This window comes from Serinus canaria, chromosome 7 (genome assembly GCF_022539315.1).
Source record: "Serinus canaria isolate serCan28SL12 chromosome 7, serCan2020, whole genome shotgun sequence".
Classification (NCBI taxonomy): domain Eukaryota; kingdom Metazoa; phylum Chordata; class Aves; order Passeriformes; family Fringillidae; genus Serinus; species Serinus canaria.
This window is the reverse complement of record NC_066321.1, coordinates 15,553,260-15,575,935: the sequence shown is the minus strand read 5'-3', so window position 1 is coordinate 15,575,935 and position 22,676 is coordinate 15,553,260. Positions and strand designations below refer to the sequence as shown.

General features: G+C 60.9%; 2 protein-coding genes across 5 annotated transcripts in view; both read left to right on the top strand.

Moving 5' to 3' along the window:
- Positions 1-10,138, top strand: part of DNPEP (aspartyl aminopeptidase) — a 54,413-nt gene extending 44,275 nt beyond the window's left edge. The window contains exons 1-15 of one of the 3 annotated variants that reach the window (XM_009088283.4): positions 4,987-5,038; positions 5,170-5,245; positions 5,322-5,410; positions 5,485-5,598; positions 5,921-6,046; positions 6,185-6,315; positions 6,675-6,759; positions 7,182-7,289; positions 7,517-7,594; positions 7,923-8,006; positions 8,293-8,453; positions 8,606-8,645; positions 8,998-9,099; positions 9,456-9,623; positions 10,023-10,138. In XM_009088283.4, coding sequence (XP_009086531.1) covers positions 5,033-5,038; positions 5,170-5,245; positions 5,322-5,410; positions 5,485-5,598; positions 5,921-6,046; positions 6,185-6,315; positions 6,675-6,759; positions 7,182-7,289; positions 7,517-7,594; positions 7,923-8,006; positions 8,293-8,453; positions 8,606-8,645; positions 8,998-9,099; positions 9,456-9,623; positions 10,023-10,073 — 1,419 coding nt within the window. In that variant the 5' untranslated portion in view covers positions 4,987-5,032 and the 3' untranslated portion in view covers positions 10,074-10,138. Of the gene's footprint in view, positions 1-4,986; positions 5,039-5,169; positions 5,246-5,321; positions 5,411-5,484; positions 5,599-5,920; positions 6,047-6,184; positions 6,316-6,674; positions 6,760-7,181; positions 7,290-7,516; positions 7,595-7,922; positions 8,007-8,292; positions 8,454-8,605; positions 8,646-8,997; positions 9,100-9,455; positions 9,624-10,022 lie in introns of those variants that run through there. The other 2 variants (XM_050976719.1, XM_050976720.1) reach the window with 2 other exon arrangements.
- An 813-nt stretch (positions 10,139-10,951) lies between these two features.
- PTPRN (protein tyrosine phosphatase receptor type N) lies at positions 10,952-22,511 on the top strand. Of its 2 annotated transcripts, none has more exons than XM_030241730.2 (23): positions 10,952-11,053; positions 12,702-12,752; positions 12,945-13,058; positions 13,294-13,399; positions 13,519-13,717; positions 13,876-14,200; positions 14,410-14,526; positions 14,653-14,687; positions 14,808-15,094; positions 15,560-15,646; positions 15,754-15,833; positions 16,049-16,113; positions 18,414-18,626; positions 18,756-18,965; positions 19,058-19,205; positions 19,371-19,444; positions 19,745-19,822; positions 19,956-20,075; positions 20,188-20,354; positions 21,422-21,475; positions 21,581-21,645; positions 21,734-21,807; positions 21,908-22,511. In XM_030241730.2, exons 1-23 carry the CDS (start codon positions 10,957-10,959, stop codon positions 21,977-21,979), a joined length of 2,838 nt encoding a protein of 945 aa, XP_030097590.2. In that variant the 5' UTR covers positions 10,952-10,956; the 3' UTR covers positions 21,980-22,511. The 2 variants fall into 2 exon arrangements, with proteins under 2 accessions (XP_030097590.2, XP_030097588.2); XM_030241728.2 differs by having other exon boundaries at positions 14,653-14,732.
- Positions 22,512-22,676: the final 165 nt, after the last annotated feature.

Here is a 22,676-nt window from a genome sequence, read left to right as displayed (position 1 = left end):
CTGAAGGCCCTGGTGGAGGGGACCGCTGTGCCACTGGGCACAGGGTGACTCAGCAGCAGGACAGCACTCAACCCTTCCTGGCCCTGCACCTCCCAGCCTTCTGTCCTGGCTGTAACACAAAAGCCAAGCAATGCCATGGCTCACCCATGGCAGCATCAGCATCAGGCAAAGGCTCAGGCTTGTTCATGGAAGTATTCTTCACTGCCCTGCCTCTGGGAGGAACTCCCCCCTGCTGCTCCCTGCTCCATGTCACTTGGGCAGCCAGCTAAAGTCTGGGTCCCACAGACAGGCAGGTGGGCAGATGCTCAGTGCCCTGCATTCCTCCTGCTACTCCAAGACCCCATCCCTGGAGCCTCTCCCAGCCTCCCAATTGCAGAGTGATGTAGCGTCTTCCCAGAGAGTACAAGCTGCCTGGAGGAGCCTGCCTTTAAAAGGGAAGGTATTTCCAGATGAGGTTGTTTCATCCCAGCTCAGGGAGAGAATGGAAGAAAGGGGGGGCTTGTGGGGGGAGAGTAGATGGAAAAACAGACAGCATCCTTCCTCCTTCTGGCCCCATTCCGAATATGCCCTGCACATCCCATAGCCCTGCACGTGTGCCCTGCCCGTGCTGCAAGTTCCAGCAACCGGCCCTTAGCTGGTGTGCAGAGGGGCAGGTGGGTACCCTGTGAGGGGGACTCGGGGCAGCTGAGACAGCACACCACCAGGAACAGAGTTCAGCCATCCCTTTCCATGACCCCACCCCACTGCTGTGCCAGCTGGGGCTGTGGGGAGGATAGACTTCTCAGGGATACTGTGTCCAGAAGTGCCTGGTAGGTTTCAGGTAATGAAAAGGTGATGCAAATCCCATCTCAGGCCTGAGTAGCCCTTATTCCCATCCTCATCCCACAGAGCAGGTGGGGGAAGTGTTGGGGTGCTCCAGAGAGGGGAAATGCACTCTTGGGCACTGCTGCTTGGAGAGGAAGCAGCTCAGAGGGGTTAACTAGGAGCATCCTCCTGACCCAGCTCTAGGGCAGACTGTTTGAAGTGGCCTTTCCTTAGCTGTGGTGACAGCCTTCCGGTATGGCTCTGAGCAAGCAGGGGCCCCATGTCTCGCAGACGGTGGACAAGCCTCTTAGGAAATCCATGTCTGCTTGGGGGACCCAGCATGCCAGGAAGGAGGGATGAAGAGCAGGACCCAGAGACCCTGCCTGAGTCTCAGGGACAAGATGCCAAACACTCTGTGCCAACTGAAGACCCAGAAGCTGCAGAAAGTGAGGAGGCTGCGGAGGCCAGAAGAGCAGGGCTGCCTCCTGTCCTGTCCAGCCTCCCCACAGCTCCATCCCAGGCCTGGCTGACCCAGACCGGCGGAGCCTGGGAAGTGGCTCCTGAACCCCCGCACTGGCCTGGTCCCAGTTTCCATCAAATCTTGGATGAGACTGCTGCCGGGAAGGCGTTTGGAGCTGGAATGTCAAACAACTCCCTCTGGTCATGACATCCCTCTGAGCAAAGCCAGCTGCATCCTGCAGCTGCCCCTCCTTCCTGGCCCTCCCTCCCTGCCGTTCCCCCAGGATTTAAACCCAGCACAGCCTCCTTGGGCTGTGGGTGTCTTGGGGCTTGAAGCTAGACAGGCTGTGGGGACAGGATGCTGGCCCTTCCTTGTCCCTATGCCCTGCCACCAGGACCCAATGCCCCCTTATGCCTGGCGTTAGCTCAAGGGTGAGCTGAGAAATGGGAATGAGAATGGGAATGAAGCAGCGGGGGTGTCCATTCCCCTCCCTCCTGACCCCTGGCTGTCTTCCTTCATCCCTCTCCTTTTACAGCCATGAGCCTCCCAGGCATCTTTACCCTAAGAGGGAAGGACTGTGTGGCCCATTCCCCAGTGCTGACGGATCCATGGTGCATGCTATTGTCTAAATAGGAGGTGGCTCTCCCTCCCTGCCTGGACCAAGGCACAGCATGGCCTGCTGGGGTCCCAGGAGCTGGTGGATAAGTCTCCAGTCCCCCCCACACCTGTTGCTCATCCCAGCTGCCCCCATGCGTTTGCCCATTCGAGGGCTCATGACGAGGGGGTGCACAAACTGCTTATTTGCTCCTGGTCCCCCCACAAAGTCCCCAGGTCATGGGGATGCTGAGGATATTGTCCTGTCTGTGAGTGGCACAGAATCCTGGGGTGCCTGGATGCCCCCACGGCAAGCATGGATGCCAGGGGTGTCCAGATGCAACCTGTATAGATGCTGGGAGGTGTTTGCTCACCTCCCTCAGGCTTTGTATGTCCTGTGGGCAAGTTGTTGCCTCCATGTTTCATGAGCATGCTGGGGGTGAGCTGTTGCCTTGAGTTGTGTAGGTGATGGGCAAGACCAGCTACTTCCATGTTCATGCTTCACACATACCCCTGCCCCATTGCTCCTCTACAGCTGGCCCTGTGGCCCATGGGGATGTTGGGGATGTTCCCCCATCCCTGATGCCTAGGGGCAGGCTAAAGGGTGTCCTCCCCTTATGGTCCATGGGGACATTCACCTGCCCAGTGGTGTGGAGATGCTAAAGTTTCCCAGCTACCCTTGTGATCCATGTGGATGTGGAAGGAGTGGCTGAGTGTCCATGAGGATGCTGCAGGCTTCGATCGCATCAGCCATGCCAGTGAGATGAGGTAGCACCATCGCTGGTGGCTCACGTAAGGCATGGCGGCCGCTCACTCAGCCTCCAGCAATTCCTGGGCGCTGATTTCACTTTCCCATGCTCAGACACGTGGGCCGGGATGCGGGGGACCGCCTCGATGGATGCCATCCCTTTGCTCATCCTGGCAGGGCTGGCAAGGGGGGGGGTCCAGGCAGCCTGGCAGGCAGTGGGAGAAGGGGGTGGCACTTCCTGGATCTCTACTGTGTTTACAGTCTTTGTCCTGGGCCATCTTTCCATTAACCCCTTCCAGCAGGCAGGGCTAAGCACTGCCTGCCCATCCCCAGAGCCTGCTGCTAACAGGGAACACTTGCCTTACAGAGCCTGACCAGAACCCCACCGGGGCTGCCAGGTGACATAGGAAGGACCATCGTGCCCTGTCCCTACTGGCCCTTCCCTGCCAGGCACCCCTGGGCACACACATGAGCCCAGCAGCAGGGTGCATACATGCGGAGGAGGAGCTGATGCTGTTTTGGAAGGGCTGCCTGTGGCTCCCCGCTGCACTGAATGATCCGTGGGCAGCACGGGATGGGGGACAGAAGCACTCTCTTCCCAGGAGCACGGTGATGGGGTAGGGGGCAACCATAGCAGGTGCTGTGCAGCTCTTGGCACCCAGCCAGGGGTGAGTCAGAGCCCACCCGGATATAGCCATCAGGAGCTTTTTCTGGAAGTCCTGCTGTGCCGGGAATAGTTGTGGCACGCCAAGGCACTGCCCTTTGCTCGCAGCAGCAGGGCTAGATGGAGGCCACACCCGGCCCTGCCACTCACTCCTGCTCTGACACCCCCGAGCCCGAGCCCGGCACGCCCTGCTCCTGCACACACACACCCCCAGAGCCACCCACCCTGAGCACCCACTGGGTACCCATCCGCTCTGGGCACCTGCCGGCTGGGGAGCCAGGGCTCTAAATGTCCTCAGATGTCCCTCAGGCACAGCCTGGGAACCATTCAAGAGTACCTGGCCCTGAGCTGGGTTCTGGCAGCAGGGGGTGATGCTGACAGGAGGAGCATGGGGATGGCTGCCTGGCATACAAGTCCCTTTGACACACATATCCCAGCTCTGAGCTGAAGTGCTGGGTGCTCCCAGCCTGGCCCCAGCCCGGTTCCAGCCCTGTGTTGTGCTGTGGTTGACATGGAGACCCTCCAGCTGTCTGCTTGCAGGGTGCCAGGCAGTGGGAGTGCTCGTTCCCATTTGGTGTTGAGGAGAGGCAGGTGCTGGGGGCTGGGAGCATAAACCCAGAGCTCTCAGCACGACAGGTCACAGGGTCAGGGGCAACAGGACCACCAGCTTCCAGTTGTCAGAACACGGACAGCGTCTCCACCTAACAGGGTGCCCACACGGGTGACTCAGGAGCTGGGAATCCAGCTGGAACCCAACACCTGGGCCCCGTGCAGCACTCACAGGCTGCCATGTCCAGCTCCCAAGGCCACATACCCATTGCTAGGAAGAAAGGATCCTGCTGGGAAATGATGCACGAAGATGGTTGAAACCCAAAACCTTGCTGCTGCATCCAGCCCATGAAGGGAACCCAGACAAGGGCAGGAGGCACCCGAATCCATGCAAGACCAAGGGGTCCTATCCCTTGGGAGTGCCCTTGGGGCTAACAGGCAGCTGACAGCCCTGCCACCATGCCAACTCTCCCAGTACATTGCTGTTACTCAGAGGCATTTGTCTCCAACATGGCACCATGGGTTTGTGCCTTGTTTCCTTGGGGTCCAGGCAGTTCCAAGGCAGGGGAGCAACAACGATGGGGGGCTGCAGCTTGGTGGTGATCCACCCCACTTCAAATATACCCAGTCTTGGGGAAGCGAGTGTGTTTTCCTGTGCACCTGCACCCCTCTGCAGGCAGGCCAAGCCCCATTTTGGGGCAGTTCCTGCTCCCCCAGTTAGTTCTAGAACTGTGGCACACCGAGGCAGGATGGGTGATCATTGTTGTGGAGCCTGTCCCTGCCCCTTGCTTCCCAACCCTGTCCCTCCTGGCTGCATCTCTCATCCACCCACCCTTAATTCAGCTGTACCCCAGCCTTGTCAGGCTCTGTGTTTGCCTAGCCTGGACCAGAGTGAGGAGGATTGCACAATGTGGGGTGCGGGGTGAGTGCAAAGTGCATGGCGAGGGTATAGTGCAGGAGGTGCAGGGTGTGGGTCGTGGGGTCGCAGGGTGCACATTGCCGATTGCGGGGTGTGGATTGCGGGGTGCAGGGGGGGGGGGATTGCCAGGTTCAGGGTGTGGATTGCGAGGTGCAGGGTGTGGATTGCGAGGTGCAGGGTGTGGATTGCGGGGTGTGGATTGCAGGGCGCGGAGTTCGGAGTCCGGGTGCAGGCCGCGCGTTCCTCCAGGCCCGCAGGGGGCGCTGGGCGGGCCGGCGCGGGGCGGTGGCGGCCATGCAGGTAGCGGGCGGGCGGCGGGCGCGGGAACGGGGTCGGGTCGGTGCCGCCCGGGACGGGGTCCCCGGTCCCGCGGGGGTCCCGGCCTGGGGCGGGGTTTTGGGGGCGCTGTGCGGTGACGGCGGTGCCCACAGGCGGCGGCGCAGGGTTCGAAGGCGGCGGCGCAGGAACTGGTGAAGTTCGTGAACCGCAGTCCGTCGCCGTACCATGGTGAGCGCCCGCCCGGTCTCCTCCCCGGCCCTCTTCCTCTTCCCGCGGGCGGCCCTGACGGCTCTTCCCCCCACAGTGGTGGCCGAATGCCGCAGCCGGCTACTGCAGGCCGGCTTCCAGGAGCTGAAGGAGACGGAGCACTGGGACGTGCGGCCGGCGCAGAAGGTGGGCCCGGCTGGGACGGGGCAGCGGGAGCCGGGGGTGGACGGGGCATCTCACCTCTACCCCTCTGCCTCCAGTACTTTATCACCAGGAACTACTCCACCCTCATCGCCTTCGCCGTCGGCGGCCAGTTCCAGCCCGGGAATGGCTTCAGCCTGCTAGGAGCCCACACCGACAGCCCCTGCCTCAGGGTAAGGTCACCCGGCTGGGTGCTGAGTCTTTCTCTGGGGTCCTCCAGTTTCATGCCACAAGCAAAAACTATCCTGACTACCCCTGTGCCCTGCAGCATCATTGCTGGCTCCCTACACCTCCCAAATCTGTCACCCAGAGCAGCCCCTGCATTGCTCTGCCTTTGCTGTCTCCTCTGTGTCCCCAGTCCTGCAAAGCCCCTCACAGCACCCTGTGCTGGCAGCATCAGCAATGAGGCTCTGGGCATGAGCTGCCCAGTTCCCATCAGCTGCCCGTTCCCCAGTGCTTCATGGTGCCAGCAGTGACACCTCTGCTATTGCCCAGGTGAAGCGTCGCTCTAAGCGGGGACAGGTGGGCATAGTGCAAGTCGGAGTGGAGACCTATGGAGGGGGCATCTGGAACACCTGGTTCGACCGTGACCTCACCGTGGCCGGGAGGGTGATCATAAAGGTGAGTCTGATTTAGGGCATGCATGATCGGGTAGCTGTGTGTCTCTGGCACTGGGTCACTGACCCCCACACAGAGTGGGACCTGCTGCAGCCTCTCAGCTCTGCAGGCCTGGCCCCAGAAGTCCTCCTTGTGTTTCAGGACCAAGCCACGGGGCGCCTGGAGCAGCGCCTGGTACGTGTGGAGCGGCCCATCCTCCGCATTCCTCACCTGGCCATCCATCTGCAGCGCAGCATCAATGAGAACTTTGGGCCCAACACCGAGCACCACCTGTAAGGCCTGGCTCAGCCCCAACTCCTGGCCAGCTCTTGGGAGGGCTGGGACCCAGCTAAAGCAAAGCCCTGCCTTAGCTCTCCGTTTGGCAGCCACTCATTGCAGTGGGGAGATCTGCAGTGGCTTTGAGCCCCATAGAGTACTTCCAGGAGATGCTTCCAAGCATGTGGGAAAGGACACTAGATTGTCCTGAGGTGTCACAATAGATTTGTGCTTAAGATGTGCATTCTTCCTGCATTTGGCATATCAGTTATTCCCTGTAGGAGCAAGGCAAACACACCGGGAAGGGTTGGCATTGTGTGACCCAAGCAGGTGAGGTGAGCAAAGCTCTGGGAGCTAATGTTGCTGACCCCCACAGGGTTCCCATTCTGGCCACTGCAGTGCAGGAGGAGCTGGAAAAGGAGGTGCTTATGGAGTCCACACCCTGCAGTGCTGCAGCCCAGGTGAGCTGTGTGCCAAGGATAAGCAGGGACACTTGCAAGGACCTCAAACTTGTCACCTTTGACTTTGAGTCCTCAGGAACCTGCCACCACGTTCCCCTTCTCCCTGTGGACTGCTGGTAACCTTCCGCTCTGCCTCACAGCTCTGTACATGGCACATCTGTTCAGCCATCTCTCTCTTCTCACCCTTGCCTGCAGCCAATGTGGGAGGGGTGCATCTCCCTGAGGAGGCAGGGCAGGGAGTGGGGCTAGCACAGGGCCACAGAGCTGTCCTGGGTGAGGTGAGGGCTTGAACATGGGAGATATTAGTAGGAGAAGGGACTCTGCCAACATAAGCAGGGTCAGGCACAGCTTTGCAAAGGGAAACCAGGAGTTTCTCCTGCCATTCACTGCCTGCCCTGCCCACAGCTCTGCTTTCTTCCCAGGCAGAGCGGCACAGCCCTGTTCTGCTTTCCCTGATCTGCCCCCAGCTGGGGGTGAAACCAGAGCAGATTGTGGAGCTGGAACTATGCCTGGCAGATACACAGCCAGCGGTGAGTAAGGGCAGGAAGCTCCCTCTGCACACAGCCTACCAGCTGGCACTACACAGGTGTTACCTGGCGCATGTCTTTTGCCTGCGGTGTGCCAGGGCTGGGAGCTGAATGGAACTAGAGGGAGCTGCTCCTGAGGGGCAGAGATAAGGGTACTGAAATGGGAACCCAGTGGCAGGTACTTTTTGGTGACCCAGAACTTGTGCCCTACTCCTCTTGGCCCTCTGCAGACGCTGGGTGGTGCCTTCGATGAGTTCATCTTCTCCCCACGTCTGGACAACCTGCACAGCTGCTACTGCGCCTTGCAGGTGAGAAGGGAAACAACCTGGAGACTGCAGCGTGGCCCCCATGCACCCCAGCTCAGCTTTGGGCTGGCCAAAAGCTCTGCAGGGAGTTGTGTTCTCATAAAATGTGTCTCGATTGTTGGAGGACCTGGGGTTGCTGCCCCCTTTGCTGGGTGTGTGGGATTCCCAGCAGTTCCCAAGGGTGACTCCTGCTGTCACTGGGCAATGTGTGTGCCCACAGCCTCTTCCTCATGCTTTGGGCTCTCCTGGGGGATTTCCTGATGGGTCAGTCCTGAGATTCTCAGGATGGAGTGGCACTCATGCTGGTGTCCATTCCTTCCTAATCCTGCAGGCCTTGATTGACTCATGTGCAGCACCCTCGTCCCTCTCCCAGGAGCCCAATGTGCGTCTCATCGCGCTCTATGACAACGAGGAGGTGAGTGAGGGGCTCAGCCGTGGGGTGGCTGGCACCAGAAGGTGCTCCATGTTCTCTGCTCTTCCCCAGCTATGCCTAGCATTGGAGAGAGCATCCTAGCAGGAGAGAGATCCCACACCCCAGTGAAGGAAGCAGGGATTTGCTTACAGCCACGTGGAGCATGGCCCAGGCAGGGGTGGGAAGCACTGGTGTGGCAGGAAGCTGCTTTGCTGGCCTTAGGGAGCACCCTGTCACTCCTCTGGCCCCTGTGGTGCTGCGGGCTTGTGCTAATGGTGATCCTTGGCAGGTAGGGTCGGAGAGTGCACAGGGTGCAGAGTCCTTGCTAACAGAGCTGGTGCTGCGCCGGATCTCTGCATCGCCACACAACCTGACAGCCTTCGAGGAGGCAGTGGCCAAGTCCTACATGATCAGTGCTGATATGGCCCACGCCGTGCACCCCAATTATGTGTGAGTAGTCTGAGCCATGCCACAGGCCTGACAGCCTGCCCTGCCACCTGTCGGATGTATCCCCATCACTCCCCAGGTACTACAGACAGGACAGTCCTTGTTGTAGCAGAGTGGGAGGGCTATAGTGTGAAACTCTTACTTCTCTTTTGCAGGGACAAGCATGAGGAGAATCATCGTCCAGCCTTCCACAAGGTGAGGGCAGCCCTCTGCTTAGGTCTAGGATGGTTGCTGTCTGTCTGTCCTGCAGCACTGCAGCCCAGCATTCAAATCGAAAACATTTATCCTGCAATGGCATTTGACTATGCCACATGTGTGATCTTAATCACTTGGGATCCCAGTCTTGTCCATAGAGCTCCTCCCAGCTCTGAGCTGGGGCTGTCCCCATGGAAACACTGTCCCCATCCCCATGGGCTCACCTAGGAAAGGGAGAATGGATGATATGTTGGGGTGGTACAGCATTGCCTGGGCATGGGTGTTTCCAGGGCTGCTGACTATTCCTGGGTCCCATCTGCCCATAAGGCCTGTGGTGCCTTCCTTTGTGCAGGGCCCTGTCATCAAAGTGAACAGCAACCAGCGCTACGCCTCCACAGCTGTCACTGAAGCTGTAATCCGGGACATTGCTGCCCGCGTGGGTGTCCCTCTGCAGGTGAGCAGGGCTGGGTGAGCCCTCCTTGAACATCAGGAGTTTGGGCTGCAGCCCTGTCCCTGGGTTCATCAGAGGGAACCTCTGCCAAAGCTCCCACCCCTGTTACCATGTCTGACCCCACTGGGGTCTCTGCTGCCTGTTGCTCTGGGGCTCCAGCTCCAGGAGTGCGTCAGGGAGCAGGCTGGTGAACAGAATGGAGCCTGGCCTGAGTGTGTCTTATCTCTGTAGCGTTCTTTGAACCCTCGCATGGGTCAGTGCTGCTTCCCTGCCCCAGGTCGCCTCCCTTCTGGGCTGAGGGCCCATGTGGGAGGCCATGGGGTAGCATGTGGAGCTGCTGAGGTCTTGCCCCCATGCAGGAGTTCATGGTGCGCAATGACACGCCCTGCGGCACCACCATCGGCCCCATCCTGGCCTCCCGCCTGGGGCTGCGTGTGCTGGACATTGGCTGCCCACAGCTGGCCATGCATTCCATCCGGGAGATGTGCTGCACCTCGGGGGTGCTTCAGAGCATCACCCTCTTCAAGGTGAGCCTTGTGTCCCCCATTCTGTGCTAAAGCTCACTCCCTGCTCCTCTACATATCCCACATCCCTATGTCCCTGTCCAATCCCTGCTCCAAAGCAGGCTGAACCCAGCCATCCCACAGAGCTCCCCAACTCTCTGGAGCAGCTCAGGTACTGGCTGCTTCCAGAGGTGCCCCCTCTCATCCCAGCCTTCCCCAGTGACTGCCATCCCTAAGTAGTTCCTATGGCAACCAGTGCTAGCCTTGAGTCAGCGATGGGTTACTATGGCGACGTGGTCCTGCTCTCTGCAAGTAGCTGCCTACTATGACGCTGTGACAGGGAGCTGCTGCCTTCCCCCACTGCCTGTCCCCCCACCCCGCACTGCCTTGCTCGGTCCACCCTGACAGCCTCTCTTCTTCCAGGGCTTCTTCGAGCTCCTGCCGACGGTCAGCAGCAGCCTGGTGGTCGACTGAACATGGCGGGGAGGGAGTAGCAGTGGGTTTAGTCCTGGGGCCATTAAAGCATTTCTGTCTCACCAGCGAGTGGTCCATGACTTTGGCGGGGCTGACGTACATGGTTCCCCCTGGGGACTCCCATGGCTCCCACCTGTACTCTCCCCTGGAAGCGTGAGTGGGACCTATTCACCCATCCACAATCCCTTGTCGGGCGATGCTGGGGGTCCCAGCTAATGGGCCGAACAGGGCTCGGCTTTTGCTCAGGGAGAGCTGGCAGGAAGATGTCCCGTCTCGTGCAGCGCTGGGGCCATCCGTTTCCCCAGGAACGAGCCTGCCGTGTGCGCAGGGATCTGCCGGCCCCAGACCTGAAGCTGCTGGCCGAGGCCGGGACAGGGGTCCCTGCCCGGCCCGGGGGCTGTCTTCCGCCCGCGGCTAATGCCCGGGCTGTGCCGCCGGGCGGGGTATGAGGGTGCGGCTCCGCTCTCGCCGCTCATTGGGCGGCTCTCAGGGGCGTGTCCCACGCGGGAGCCAGTGCGGCCTCAGGGCTGGGAAGGGACGGGCGCTGATTGGCGGGAGAGCTGCTGGCTCTGTGGCACACCCCCAGGGGGGCGTGACTCGCCCCCGGGGACGCAGCGATTGGCGGGGCGCTCCACAGCTTCTCCCCGGAGCGAGGCGTGATTGGCCCCGCTGGACAGCGCGGGGCGTGAGCGCGGCTCTGAGGGCAGCCGCGAGGGTCCCTGATTGGCGGCGGCGCGGAGGGGCGGGGCGCTGCTGCAGCGCGCAGAGCGCCATTGGTGGGGCGGTGGCGGCGGGCGGGGCGCACGGCGCGGCGGGGCGCGGGTTGGCGGCGGCGGCGGGGGCGCGGCCGGCGGGTGCGCCATGGTGCGGCCGTGAGCGGAGCATGGGGCGGCGGCTCCTCCGGGCGCTCCTCTGCCTCCTCCTCCTGGCCGCCCGCGGGCAGCTGCGTGACGGCGCCGCCACCGCCACCGCCGCACACGGTGAGACCGCGACCCCGGGCAGGGAGGCTTTGCCCCGGTCTGCGCGAGGGCCGGAAGGAGATTCCCGGGGAGTGGCGGGGCACGGGACTCCGCGGCCGGTGCGGTCGCCGCCGCTGTAGGGTGCTGTCACGGCGTGCAGCGGCGAGTCCGGCCCCTGGCGGATAGCGGGACTGGGCGGCCCGGGACCGGCACCGCGGGTGCGCCATTGGCGCCGGCGCGCCCCTCTCCCGGGACTGCCGGGCCGGTGGGTGTGCTAAACTCGGGGCACCCCGCCAGCTGTAGAGATGTCGCCCCGCCGGGCCCGAGAGCCAGCAGCTACGGGACGGGAGCAGAACGGTGATTGCTCATGCCCGGGGCAAAGCCGGTGGCTGGTGCTGCCGCAGGAATGGGGAGCCCGGGCCAACGGCCCTGAGCGTGGCTTGCTCCTAGATCATGCCGCCCTTTAGCTGCCCTCCGCCTGTAAGTGCGGCCCGCCCGGGCCGGTGCACCCGCTCTTCCCCAGGTCGGTCCGTGTGGTCCGTGCTTGGGGCTCTCGGGGACCCGAGTGTCACTGTCGATAGCAGGGCTTCAGCCCACCGGCACGGCACGGCACGGCCCCGGCTCCGCTGACTCACTACCAGGCGCCGGAGGCTGCTGCGCCCCTTGTCCTCCAGCGGCCCGGGAGTGCCGGGATGGATCCGGCTGGACCGCGGGAGCCCGCTGCCCCCGGGAGCAAGCAGGGAATGGTGCCGGCGCGGCTGCGGCCGAGCACCGTCCTGGCCGGGGGAGCCTCCCTGAGCTGGGGCCACCGCCCCTCCCGGCGGAGCGCGGCGTCTCGGCGGGAGAACGCTGCGCCGCTTCAGCACCGAGGACAGCGCCAGCCCTGCCGCCCCGGTCCGGCCCCCGCTGCCGCCGTCCCTGGGGTCTCCCCCGGCAGTGGGGTCCTGTGCCCCGCACCTGCGGGGCCTCCGCCCCGGGGAACGCCGGCCCGGGGGTGCCGGGGTTTCGAGGACCCTCATCCCCACTAGCCCCCTTCCCCCGCGGCGGGCTTGACGGGCCCCTCCCTCCCCTCCCCCCGGTTGTTTTCTCGTTCCTTCCTTGCCATCCGGGGCTGAGTCATCGCCTGCTGCCGTCTCGCTGCTGACGGTCTTGGACCGAAACGGGGGGGGAGAGGAAGGGGGAAGCCGCCCCCTGCCCAAGTGCTGCCCCCCGAAGGGGTTGGAGAGGTACACACCCCACACCCCCAACACCACTACATCCATGCTTTGGGGTCCGCCTCTCTGGGAGAGTGGATTCCTGTGTCATTGGGTTGCATCCCTGCCTCGTAGTACCACATGTAGGAGGGCAGCAGATGTGGTTTTGCAGGTCTCTGCTGCCTCAGTCTTACCTTCCTAACTGCCAGCACCCCAAAAAACTCTAGGCCTTCCCCACTCTCCAGAGCCAAGGGCATACTTTCTACACAGCCCTCATCTTGTCTCTAAGGGGCAGAAAAGACTGGCACCGAGCCTCTGCCTCGGGCTACAAAGCTGTGTCCCCTCCCACCATCACCACATTGCATCCCTGTGTTGCTTTTCTGGAGCGTAGGGATCCCCCAAACAGCTGATGATGAGCTGATTCCATTGGAGTCCCCCTTGTATACTGTGCTGACTGGTCTGTCTGTCTGTCCCAGGCTGCCTGTTTGACCGAAGGCTGTGCTCCCCACAGGAAGTGTGTGTGCAGGGTAAGTGGCTAGCAGGGGGTGCAGGGATCCCTTCTCCCTTCCCAAGTGTGTGTGAAGGGTACAGGGATGTCTTGCAGGGGAACCTAAGGTGCAGTGCAAGGAGTCATGGCAGGAGAAAGGTGGGGCTGTGCCAGGAGAGCCTCACATCGGGATGTTTGTTCATCCGGTCCCACTCTCTTCCTTCTCTGGCAGATGGGCTGTTTGGGCAATGCCAGGTGGGCTCCGTGCAGGACAGACCCTACTTTCAGGTCACATCTCCTGTGCTCCAGCGTCTGCAGGATGTCTTGCGGCATCTCATGGCACAAGGTGAGCAGGAGAGCATGGGAGGAGTCCCTGCGACCCTGCAGGGAGGGGATGTCAGGTAGAATTGCCTAGTGGCTCTAGAGCTGTCTGTGGTCCTGCTGGCCCAGGGTGGGCTGAGGAGGAGTGGGGTCAAACCCAGGCCATGGGACACAGGGTCAGAATAGCAGGACGGCATCCCATGCACTCACACCACAGTTCCCAGGCTGCCTCCATGTCTCACAGCCTCTTCCCATGGCAGGGCTTTCGTGGCAGGATGGCATCACCCAGTACGTGATCTCTCAGGAGATGGAGCGCATCCCCCGCCTCCGCCTGCCGCCCTCGCTGGAGCCGGTGGCCAGGGACAGGTAGGACAGCGCCGGCAGAGCTCAATGGAGCAGCAAGGGCTCTGTCGCTCAAATGGAGTTTAGGGGAGGGACCTCCCCCTTTCCCCAGGTGAGTTACCCCAGCGCTGTTTGCCTTCGAGGTTCCTGCCTCTCCGCAGCGAGCCCCGGCGAGCCCCACTAGCCCCAGACCCTGGCCTGCCAGCAGCTCAGCATTTGGAGCAGCCCCCCCCACTGCTGCTTTCCCCTCTGGTGCAGCGGTACCTGGAGCACGTCCTGCTGCCCTCCCCACCCCAGCTGGCCTATGAGGAGGCTCTGCTCAATCCCTACTCCTACCACAAGGTAAACTAGGGGGTGAACACCTTCTCCTGGGCAGAAAAGTAGGGATTGGCAGGGAGCTGCTACACTCCCAGCACTTTCCTGCTGGTGCTGGAGTACCTCTTGCCTCCACCATGGGGTGACAGGGGACCTGTGGGGTTTGACATGTGTTTTGGTTGCAGTTCGGCTATCAGGATGGTGCTCACCAGCATCCCAGCGCCTCAGCCAGGCAGAGCTCTGAGACCTCCTCGCTGCTGGGCCGGGTCCCTGCCCAGACCCTTTTTGGGGCGGGCCCTGTGCCCTCCTATGGCGGGCAGCCAGGAGTGGATGGGGGGCATCTTTTCCAGGACTTGGGCATGCTTTCCCTGCACAGAGAGAAAGCTGGCCGCCCGGACCCTGCCAGCACCAGGCTCCAGCACAGCTTGCGGCTCCCCAGTGACTACAGAAACATAGAGGAGAGGGAGCAGCAAGCACCCCTGGCTGCCCAGCCACCCTCTGCACAGACGGGTACCTTGTTCTCCAGCCAGGCACCAACCCTTGTCCCTGTCCTGTGCCCACAGCCACGAGTTCCTCGTGGCTCACACTTTCCCTCCTCTTTGGGTTTATGCCATGGGCAGAATATACCCGCAACCCCACCTGCTCCATCTGCTCCATCCCTGGCCCCTGGTCTCCCTGCAGATGCAGAGCATCCAACCTGATGCTACATCCTCTTGCAGATGCTGCCCTGAAGAGATTGGCTTCTCTACTGGCCAGCTATGGCCTGGGGCTGCCAGAACTGAGTCCCCAGCAGATAAGCAGCCTATCCACCCTCCTCCAGCTGCTTCAGAGCTCTGGTGAGCTGGGTGCAGGGATGGGACAAGCAGGGACTGGCAGCAGCAGATGCTAGCATGTCCTGTTTCAGGGTGGGGAGTGTTGCCTTTTGGGGTGGTGCTGCAGGACGTCTTTCTCTCTCTTTCCAGGTGTTGCTGGCCCTGAAGTGCCCACAGCGAAACGGGTGGGTTTGCAGCAGGGTGATGCTGGAGGAGGTGCCATGGCACAGGTGGGATAAGAGGGAGGAGACATTTCCCCAAGGCTCTCCTCAGAGATTCCAGCTTCTCCCTTTTTCTCCCTTCAGGTGATGGAGGGGGACATGCAGCATGGAGAGGAGCCAGTGCCCCCTTCTTCCACAGTGCCACCCCCCAAAATCCCAGCCAGCAGCTCCCCAGGGGATGGAATGAAGGGCAGGGCAGCATCCTCACCAGCTCCCTGGACTGAGCCACAGCAGGGACACAGTGGGGATGCCCTCAGCCCCGGAAAGCACATTGTGGTGGAGAAGAAGAGCTACACAGAGATGAAGGACAGTGGGGCACACCAGGGCATGCGGCCACTAGACGAGTATGGCTACATCGTCACAGACCAGAAGTGAGAGCTGGGGTCATACAAGGGGGTCTGCATGTGTCAAGGGTCTCTATCTCCCCACCAGTAGCTGTCACAGCTTCACATGCTTGACTGAACCTGTTGGGTCTTTGGTAGGGTCAGGTTTCTATGGGGTCATCTCCCACTGATCCATTGTCTACCCACAACCCTTGCTCCACCCCAAAGGCTTCCTTTCCCAGCCCACACCAAGGCCAGAGCTCGCTGTTGCAGGATGGAAGGCTGGGAGTGTGTGTGCACAAATGTCTCTGTGCACACTCGTGTGCAAAGGGGGTCAGCTCACCCCCACCACCACACATGGCCATACTGTCACCTCCTGCCCAACCTGACACCTGCTCTTGCTGTGTGCTTGGGACTCCCTGAGCCTGCCTGTCCCTGCTCCCTGACTGTGGGGAGCACTGGGCTGTCCTCTCACCCCTGCCACCCCTCCTCACCCTGACACTGTCCCCACAGGCCCCTGGGGCTGGCTGCTGGCGTGCAGCTACTGGAGCTCCTAGCCAAGCACCTCCACCTCTCCACCGCCAGCTTCATCAACATCAGGTGAGGGTACTGGTGCCATGGGGACAGGAGGGACTAGGCTGTGGTGAGGGTGGGTAGGGGGGTCTGCATTTCCAGCTCTCACACTGTGTCCCCCCTGTCCCTGGCAGCGTCGTGGGTCCTGCACTTACCTTCCGCATCCGACAGAACCCGCAGAACTTTTCCCTGGCAGATGTGGCCAGCCAGACTGGTGAGTTGGGCAGCACCCACTGATCTTGTTCCTCTCTTCCCCTCCCGGTTGTGGGGTGCCCTTCCCAGGGAGCAGGGAGAGAGGGCTCCTGCTGTACATGCCCCTGCTTTTGGCTGCAGTGGGGAGCTGCAGTGGGCAGCTATCCCTGGCTCTGTTTCGGGGGACTCTTGTGTGGAGGTGAAGCATGCCTCTGACCATCTCCTCCCTGTCCACAGAGCAAGTGAAGGGAGAGCTGGAGCACGAGCTGGGCCTGAAGATTGTGCAAACAGGAGTGGGAGAGGTAGGATTGAGCAAGGATTCCGTCCCTTGGGGCTGGGGGAGCAAGGGTAGTGGTGTGGGGATGCTGCCACTGGGTACAAGCCAGGAGCCCCCAGCCCTGGGGTACAAGGGCCTTTGTGAGTGAGCTGTCCCTGCAGGTCTGTGGGGCAGCTGGAGAGTAGAGGAGACTGGGCAGTGTTTGGGATGCGGTGTTGGAGATAGACTCCACTCCTGTGTTGGAGTAGTCCTGTTGGAGACTGCTCCAGTCCTGTCTGTCCATCAGCCCCCTCCACTGCCTGACAGCACGATCCTGCCCAGGGCTCTCAACTCCTTTCAAAAACAAAAAAAAAAAAAAGCTCCACAGTGTTTTAAGGTGGTTTGAGAGGGATTCCCAGAGGCTTTTCTTCCCCCCAAGACCAAGGGGCTGCAGGCTGTATCCCTCAAGGCTCATCCTCACCCTTGCCTCCCTCCAGCCTGCACACCCATCTCAGCTGTGGCCTGGGCACTCGGGCACTAGGATGTTCCCAGGGCACCCCAAAAACCATAGCTAGGCAGGCAAAATGCCATCATGTCCCCAGAGAATGGCAAAGCAGCTGGAGGCAGGGATGTAACAGGAGCCATCTGTTTGGAGGGTGGTTACCCCTCCTCCTGCTCCTCTGAGGAACCACAGGAACAGTCTCCTGGGGTGGGGAACAGGGGTTGGAGATAGGGACCAAGCCTGGCTCCCATGTTTGCAGCCTGAGGAGGAAAAATGGTGTAGCACATCCCCAGCCCAGTGTCCCATTTCTCACTTGTCATGTGGCTGTAGTTGTGAGCAGGGAGGAAGGAAGGAAGGGGGAACTTTGGAGGAGGCCATGAAGACGGGGTGGCCTGGCCACTGAGGCAGCCTGTCTCTATCAGCAATATGCAAGTGTATCTATGGCAATGCCTTTTGATGAGGCAGGTGGCAGGAACTGGGATAGATGTCAGAGATGACAAAGATGGAGCTCAGAAGAAGCTGAGGCAGCTTTGCAAGCCCCCTTCTGCACTGACCTTCCCAGTTCTAACCAGCTTGTGCTTTTCCTTCATTCCCTCCTGGCTCTGGACTTGGTGGGACTGGTGCAAGATTTGAGGAAGAGGGATGTAGGGAGGCAGGGAGACAGCAGGGCCTGGGCAGGCCTTGTGAGAGAAATCCCTTCTGTCCCCCCTCGCTCTGCTGATGACACCTCCAGCAGCTGCAGGGTTGCTCCTGCTTGGGTGCCCCAGGGAGCTGGGAGGTGCTGGCCCTGGTGGGTGCCCTGGCTGCAGGACGGGCTGCACCCTGATGGCAGTCGGGTGCTGGGGGGCAGGTGGCAGCAGGGACACCCAGGCTGGGGACATCCCCAGGCGATGACGAAGATGATGATGATGTAGTTGATGATGGTGCAGTGTTCCCTCGGTAACCTCATCAGGCTCATAGCCAATGGGAGGCTGTGGCAATGAGGTAATGCAGGGCTCTGGCAGCTCATTGGGCACAGGATGTTTGAATTGGTGATGCCTCAGTATCCCTGTGCTGCCCTAGCTGGACCTAGGCAGTTGTGGCATTGACAGGAAGGTCTTGTCCAGCAAGGCCTGAGCAACATCCTGTGCCAGCATGGGACTGGCATGGATCGGGGTGTCTCCCATAGTCACAGGGAAGGAGCCCTAGAGACACTAACTGCAAGGTGGCAGGGGCTGTTCTGTGTCCTAACTGAGGAGGGCAACAGGGAGGACTTGTCTCCTAGCTGCTACAGCTGGGATGGTACCCGCAGCGCTGGCAGTGCTATTGCCCCCCTGCCTCCCTCAATGTCCTGTCGTGGAGCAGTGGCTGCAGGGGAGAGCCAGCCTCAGTTGGGAAAGTCCCCTGGGAGTGGCACACCCAGTGCTGCAGTTGCCAATCCAACACCATTAACTCCTTGGGCTGAATTCAGCCCTTGTTGATCTCCAGAAGGAGGTCATGGAACCAGAGTTCTAAGGGGCTACTGCCTGCCTTGTAGAAGGGCAGTTCAGGCTAGGTTTGCCTCAGGTAGCAGCCCTCAGTGCTGGAAGCAGGTAGTCACTGCTACCTGGACTTGGCCAAGCTCCTCCAGCTCCAGGGACACCTTTGTAGCAGTTCCCCACGTGACACATAGGTGGGTGCACTCTTTCTCACTCCAGTGACACCATCTCTGCCCCAGCTGAGTGCGCTGGGAGAATCAGCACCCTCAGGAAGGGAAGGAAGAGCCCTTGCTCTGTTTTAACCCCCAGCAACCCCAAATGTGCAGCAGAATAGGGTCTCTATCGCCCCCCAGCCCCATGCTAACTAACCCTTGGCTTGGTCCCCAGCGAAATGAGGCTGCTGCCTACTCACGCCCGTCCCGCTTTGGGGATGGCTTCCACTCAGTGCTGCTGACCTTCATCGCCCTGGCCTGCGTGGCGGTCCTTGCCATCGCGGTGTCCGCGGCCCTCTGCCTCCGGCGCCACGCCAAGCAGCGGGAGAAGGAGCGCCTGGCTGCCCTGGGGCCGGAGGGTGCTGCTGACACCACCTTCGAGTACCAGGTAGGGCCCTGCGGGATGAGGGACCCTGCGGGATGCATCTCTGCTGCGTGTCAGCATCGCTCGGGGTGCGTGGAGCCACCCCGTGGCAGCCAGGTAGCCAAGGGACAGGGCTCTTGCTGCCTTCCCCAGGAGCTGTGCCGCCAGCACATGGCCGCCAAGTCTCTCTTTGGCCGTGCTGACACACCGGCGGCACCAGCGGAGACTTCGAGGGTCAGCAGTGTCTCATCCCAGTTCAGCGACGCGCCGCAGCCCAGCCCCAGCTCCCACAGCAGCACACCCTCCTGGTGCGAGGAGCCTGTCCAGTCCAACATGGACATCTCCACAGGACACATGATCCTGGTGAGCCAGCCTGGAGGGAGGGGTGCCAGCCCCCTCCCCAGCCCTGCATCAGCCCCTCTGCTGCTGGACTGACTTCCACCCCTCTGCCCCAGGCCTATATGGAGGACCACCTCCGCAACCGGGACCGGCTGGCCAAGGAGTGGCAGGCACTCTGTGCCTACCAAGCTGAGCCCAGCATCTGCTCCATTGCCCAGAGTGAAGCCAACCTGAAGAAGAACCGCAACCCCGACTATGTGCCCTGTGAGCATCCCAGCCACCCTGCCCCAGGGATCAGCCCCAGGGACCAGCTGTCCTGCTAGAGCAGGGCATGGGGCATGGGGACGCTCAGGGCCATGGCTGGTTGCAGTATTAGTGTGCCTGCAGCTCCTCTAGCCACTCACCAAGTCTCCTGGCCTGTTCCCTCAGATGATCACGTGCGGATCAAGCTGAAAGCTGAGAGCAACCCATCCCGCAGTGACTTCATCAATGCCAGTCCAATTGTGAGTGATCACTGGGGGCTCCTGCCATGCCACCCTGCTTCTTGATGTGCCCCACCCAGGTGAGGTTTTCAGTCTGGGATAGAGCTGGATTGAAGTTACATTCCCTCAAGTCTACAGATGTGAGATTTGTGCCTGCCCCATTGCTCAAACAATTATTAAATCCCATTTTCATCCTGGCTGGGGCACCTGACTCTTCCTTCCCAACCTTCCTATCACCCCTGGAGTATCTCCCTACTCCTTCAAGTGTCAGCAACCCCTGGCCAAAGAGTGTGAAGTCTGATACCCCCTTTCCTGCTACAGATTGAGCATGACCCACGGATGCCAGCGTACATTGCCACGCAGGGGCCACTGTCCCACACTATTGCTGACTTCTGGCAGGTGAGTGTCACACAGCTGTGCCAGCGCATCAGGGTCCCTTTGTGTGCTGCCCACAAAATGGGTCACAGGGGCTTTACTGCCCTCCCACTTGGGCTGTCCCCCAGCAGTGAAACCCTCCTTGCCTTGCCCACAGATGGTGTGGGAACATGGCTGCACTGTCATTGTCATGCTGAGCCCCCTGGCCGAGGACAGTGTCAAGCAGTGTGACCGCTACTGGCCAGATGAAGGCTCCTCCCTTTACCACATTTATGAGGCAAGTGTGACAGGTGGCCTGTGGCATGGAGCATCCTCCAGCCCCTGTCCCCCTGAGCATCAGTGCAGCACTTGCCTGGCACTGATGCCCACGGTCTGCCTCGCTTGGGCAGGTGAACCTGGTGTCAGAGCACATCTGGTGCGAGGATTTCCTGGTGCGCAGCTTCTACCTGAAAAATGTGCAGTCGCAGGAGACCCGCACCCTGACGCAGTTCCACTTCCTCAGCTGGCCTGCTGAGGGCATCCCCACCACCACCCGGCCCCTCCTCGACTTCCGCAGGTGAGCGTCCACCTGGCACCGTGCCAGCCCTTGGGGAGCCGGCAGTGATCCCAAATGCAGGCCACTGATGGGCGAGGTGAGGACATCGCTGCCACGATGATGAGGGTTGGGGCCATGGCATGGACCAGGTGCAGGGACTAGGAGCTGCCGTGGATGGGAGGGAGCAGAAAATACAGGTTTTGGCCAACTTGGGATGAGGCTCAACAGAGTTTGGTGGGCAAGAAACCTCTGGCTGACATTGCCGGGGCTCTCCAGCCTTTACAGTGAGGGTAGGAAAAGTGCTCTTCCCCTGAACTGGCATGGAGGGCAGCATTGACTGGCACCTTCACCAGCCATGGGTGCAAGAAGAAATCCCCAGAGCTAGCCCTAAACTGGCTGAGACCCATTGCTCCCAATGCCCTATAGCCAGTGCTGGATCCCCAGCTAGTCCAGGGCAATGACTGCCCCCAAGAGACTTGCCTGCCCAGGTCTTTAGGTCCCTGGTGGTGGTGGGCTCTTGGCAGGCACAGGCTACTCACTGTCCCTGGGTTGTGTGGGGCAAGGGACCCAGCCTAGGGCAGCGAGGGGGTCTCTGAGCATGTCGCCCTCCTGTCAGTCCTGCTCACGCCCTCTCTCTCTCTCTCTGTCTGTCTCTGTCTCTCTCTCGCAGCTGCCGGCGTCATTTTTGTGATTTGCAGCTAGTAATCTGGCTCCAGTTGCATAGTCACAAAAGTGATCGTTGGCAGCCGTGCCTGCTGCATGGAGCATGCCAGGAGCCCCACCGGCGCCTGGCCTGCAGCTTCACACCCCACCGGACCAGAGCCGCTCCCTGGGGATCCTGCCAATGCTCCCCTCCCCAGGCTGGGCAGCTGAGGAACTCAACTCCTTTCCCTGCCCTGGCCACTTTCCACTCATGGTCCCATTCCATGTCCAGCACCATTGTGGAGGCAGGAGGAGCCATAAGCAGGACCCCCAGGGCCACATCATGGTGTGCTGCTGCCCTGCCTCACTGAGCACAGCAAGGGACACCTAGCACAGCCTTGACCTGGCACAGCAGGGCACTGATCTGTTCCCTCTTATCCTTGCAGGAAGGTGAACAAGTGCTACCGGGGTCGCTCCTGCCCTATTATCGTGCACTGCAGGTACTGCAGGGGATGGAGGGGCATTTGGGGGTGACTGAAGGCTGGGACCTGCTGCCCAGGACCACTGGAACCAGCTCCCCTGGACCAAGCATCTGTGTTTTGCAGTGACGGTGCAGGCAGGACTGGGACATACATCCTTGTCGACATGGTCCTGAACCGAATGGCCAAAGGTATGTGCTGGGAAGCACCATTTCTGCCCAGTCCCTGAGTGTGGTCGGTGAACTCCCCTCCTAGCACCCCTCTCTCCCTCTGCCCTAGGGGTGAAGGAGATAGACATAGCTGCTACGCTGGAGCATATTCGAGATCAGCGGCCTGGTATGGTGCAGACCAAGGTATGCCCCAAAGTGGGGATCCTCTCCCTGCACATAAGCATACATAACCCCTGGGGCTGAGGTGGCAGAGACCCTCATGTCTCCTGCTGTACTCCTGCAGGACCAGTTTGAGTTTGCACTGACGGCTGTGGCCGAGGAAGTGAACGCCATCCTGAAGGCACTGCCGCAGTGATGGCAAGGAGCCCTCCCTCCCCTCCTGTCTGCTCCCTGCCCTGTGCTCGCACTCTCCTCACCGGCCTCTGGGGCTGCTCTCCCTGTAAAATGGTGTCTGTGCTTCTGGCTCTGCTCCCCCTGCCCCCAGTCACCCCTTCCCATCTCCCTAAGGACACTGACCTCAGGTCCTCTGTGTGCAGGAACCCCATCACACCCACTGTCACCTGAGAGGGGACAGTGGCCCTTGGTGGCCCTTAAGCCCTGTGGAGGGGGACACCAGGTGGTGCTGCCGGGAACTGGCAGGGGGACTCTCCAACCTGTCAGTTCTGTGTCAGCCCTCTTCCCGTACCCATGTGGGGGGCAGAAGTGGGAGCAGGGGTGCTCCACAGTTGGGGGGAATATGGGGTGCAAGGGGGCCTGGCCCAGCCCTGCTCCATGTCCCTTTTGTGTGCTCCCTGCCTAGTCACTCAAGCAGAAGAAAAATTTCTAGAGAACTATAATTTTGTATCTTGATGTGAATAAAGTTCTTGTGTCACGTTCGTGCAGCTGCAGCCAGGCCTGGCCTCTGACTGTGTGTATTGGGATGGCACAGGGAGGAAATAGGACATTCATCCATCTCTATCCCTGCATTCTGCAACTGCCAGACAAGTACAGCTCACCTGCAGGCAAAGATGAGAACACTGCATCCCCAGCCCAGGAAGTCCCCACAGGCAGAA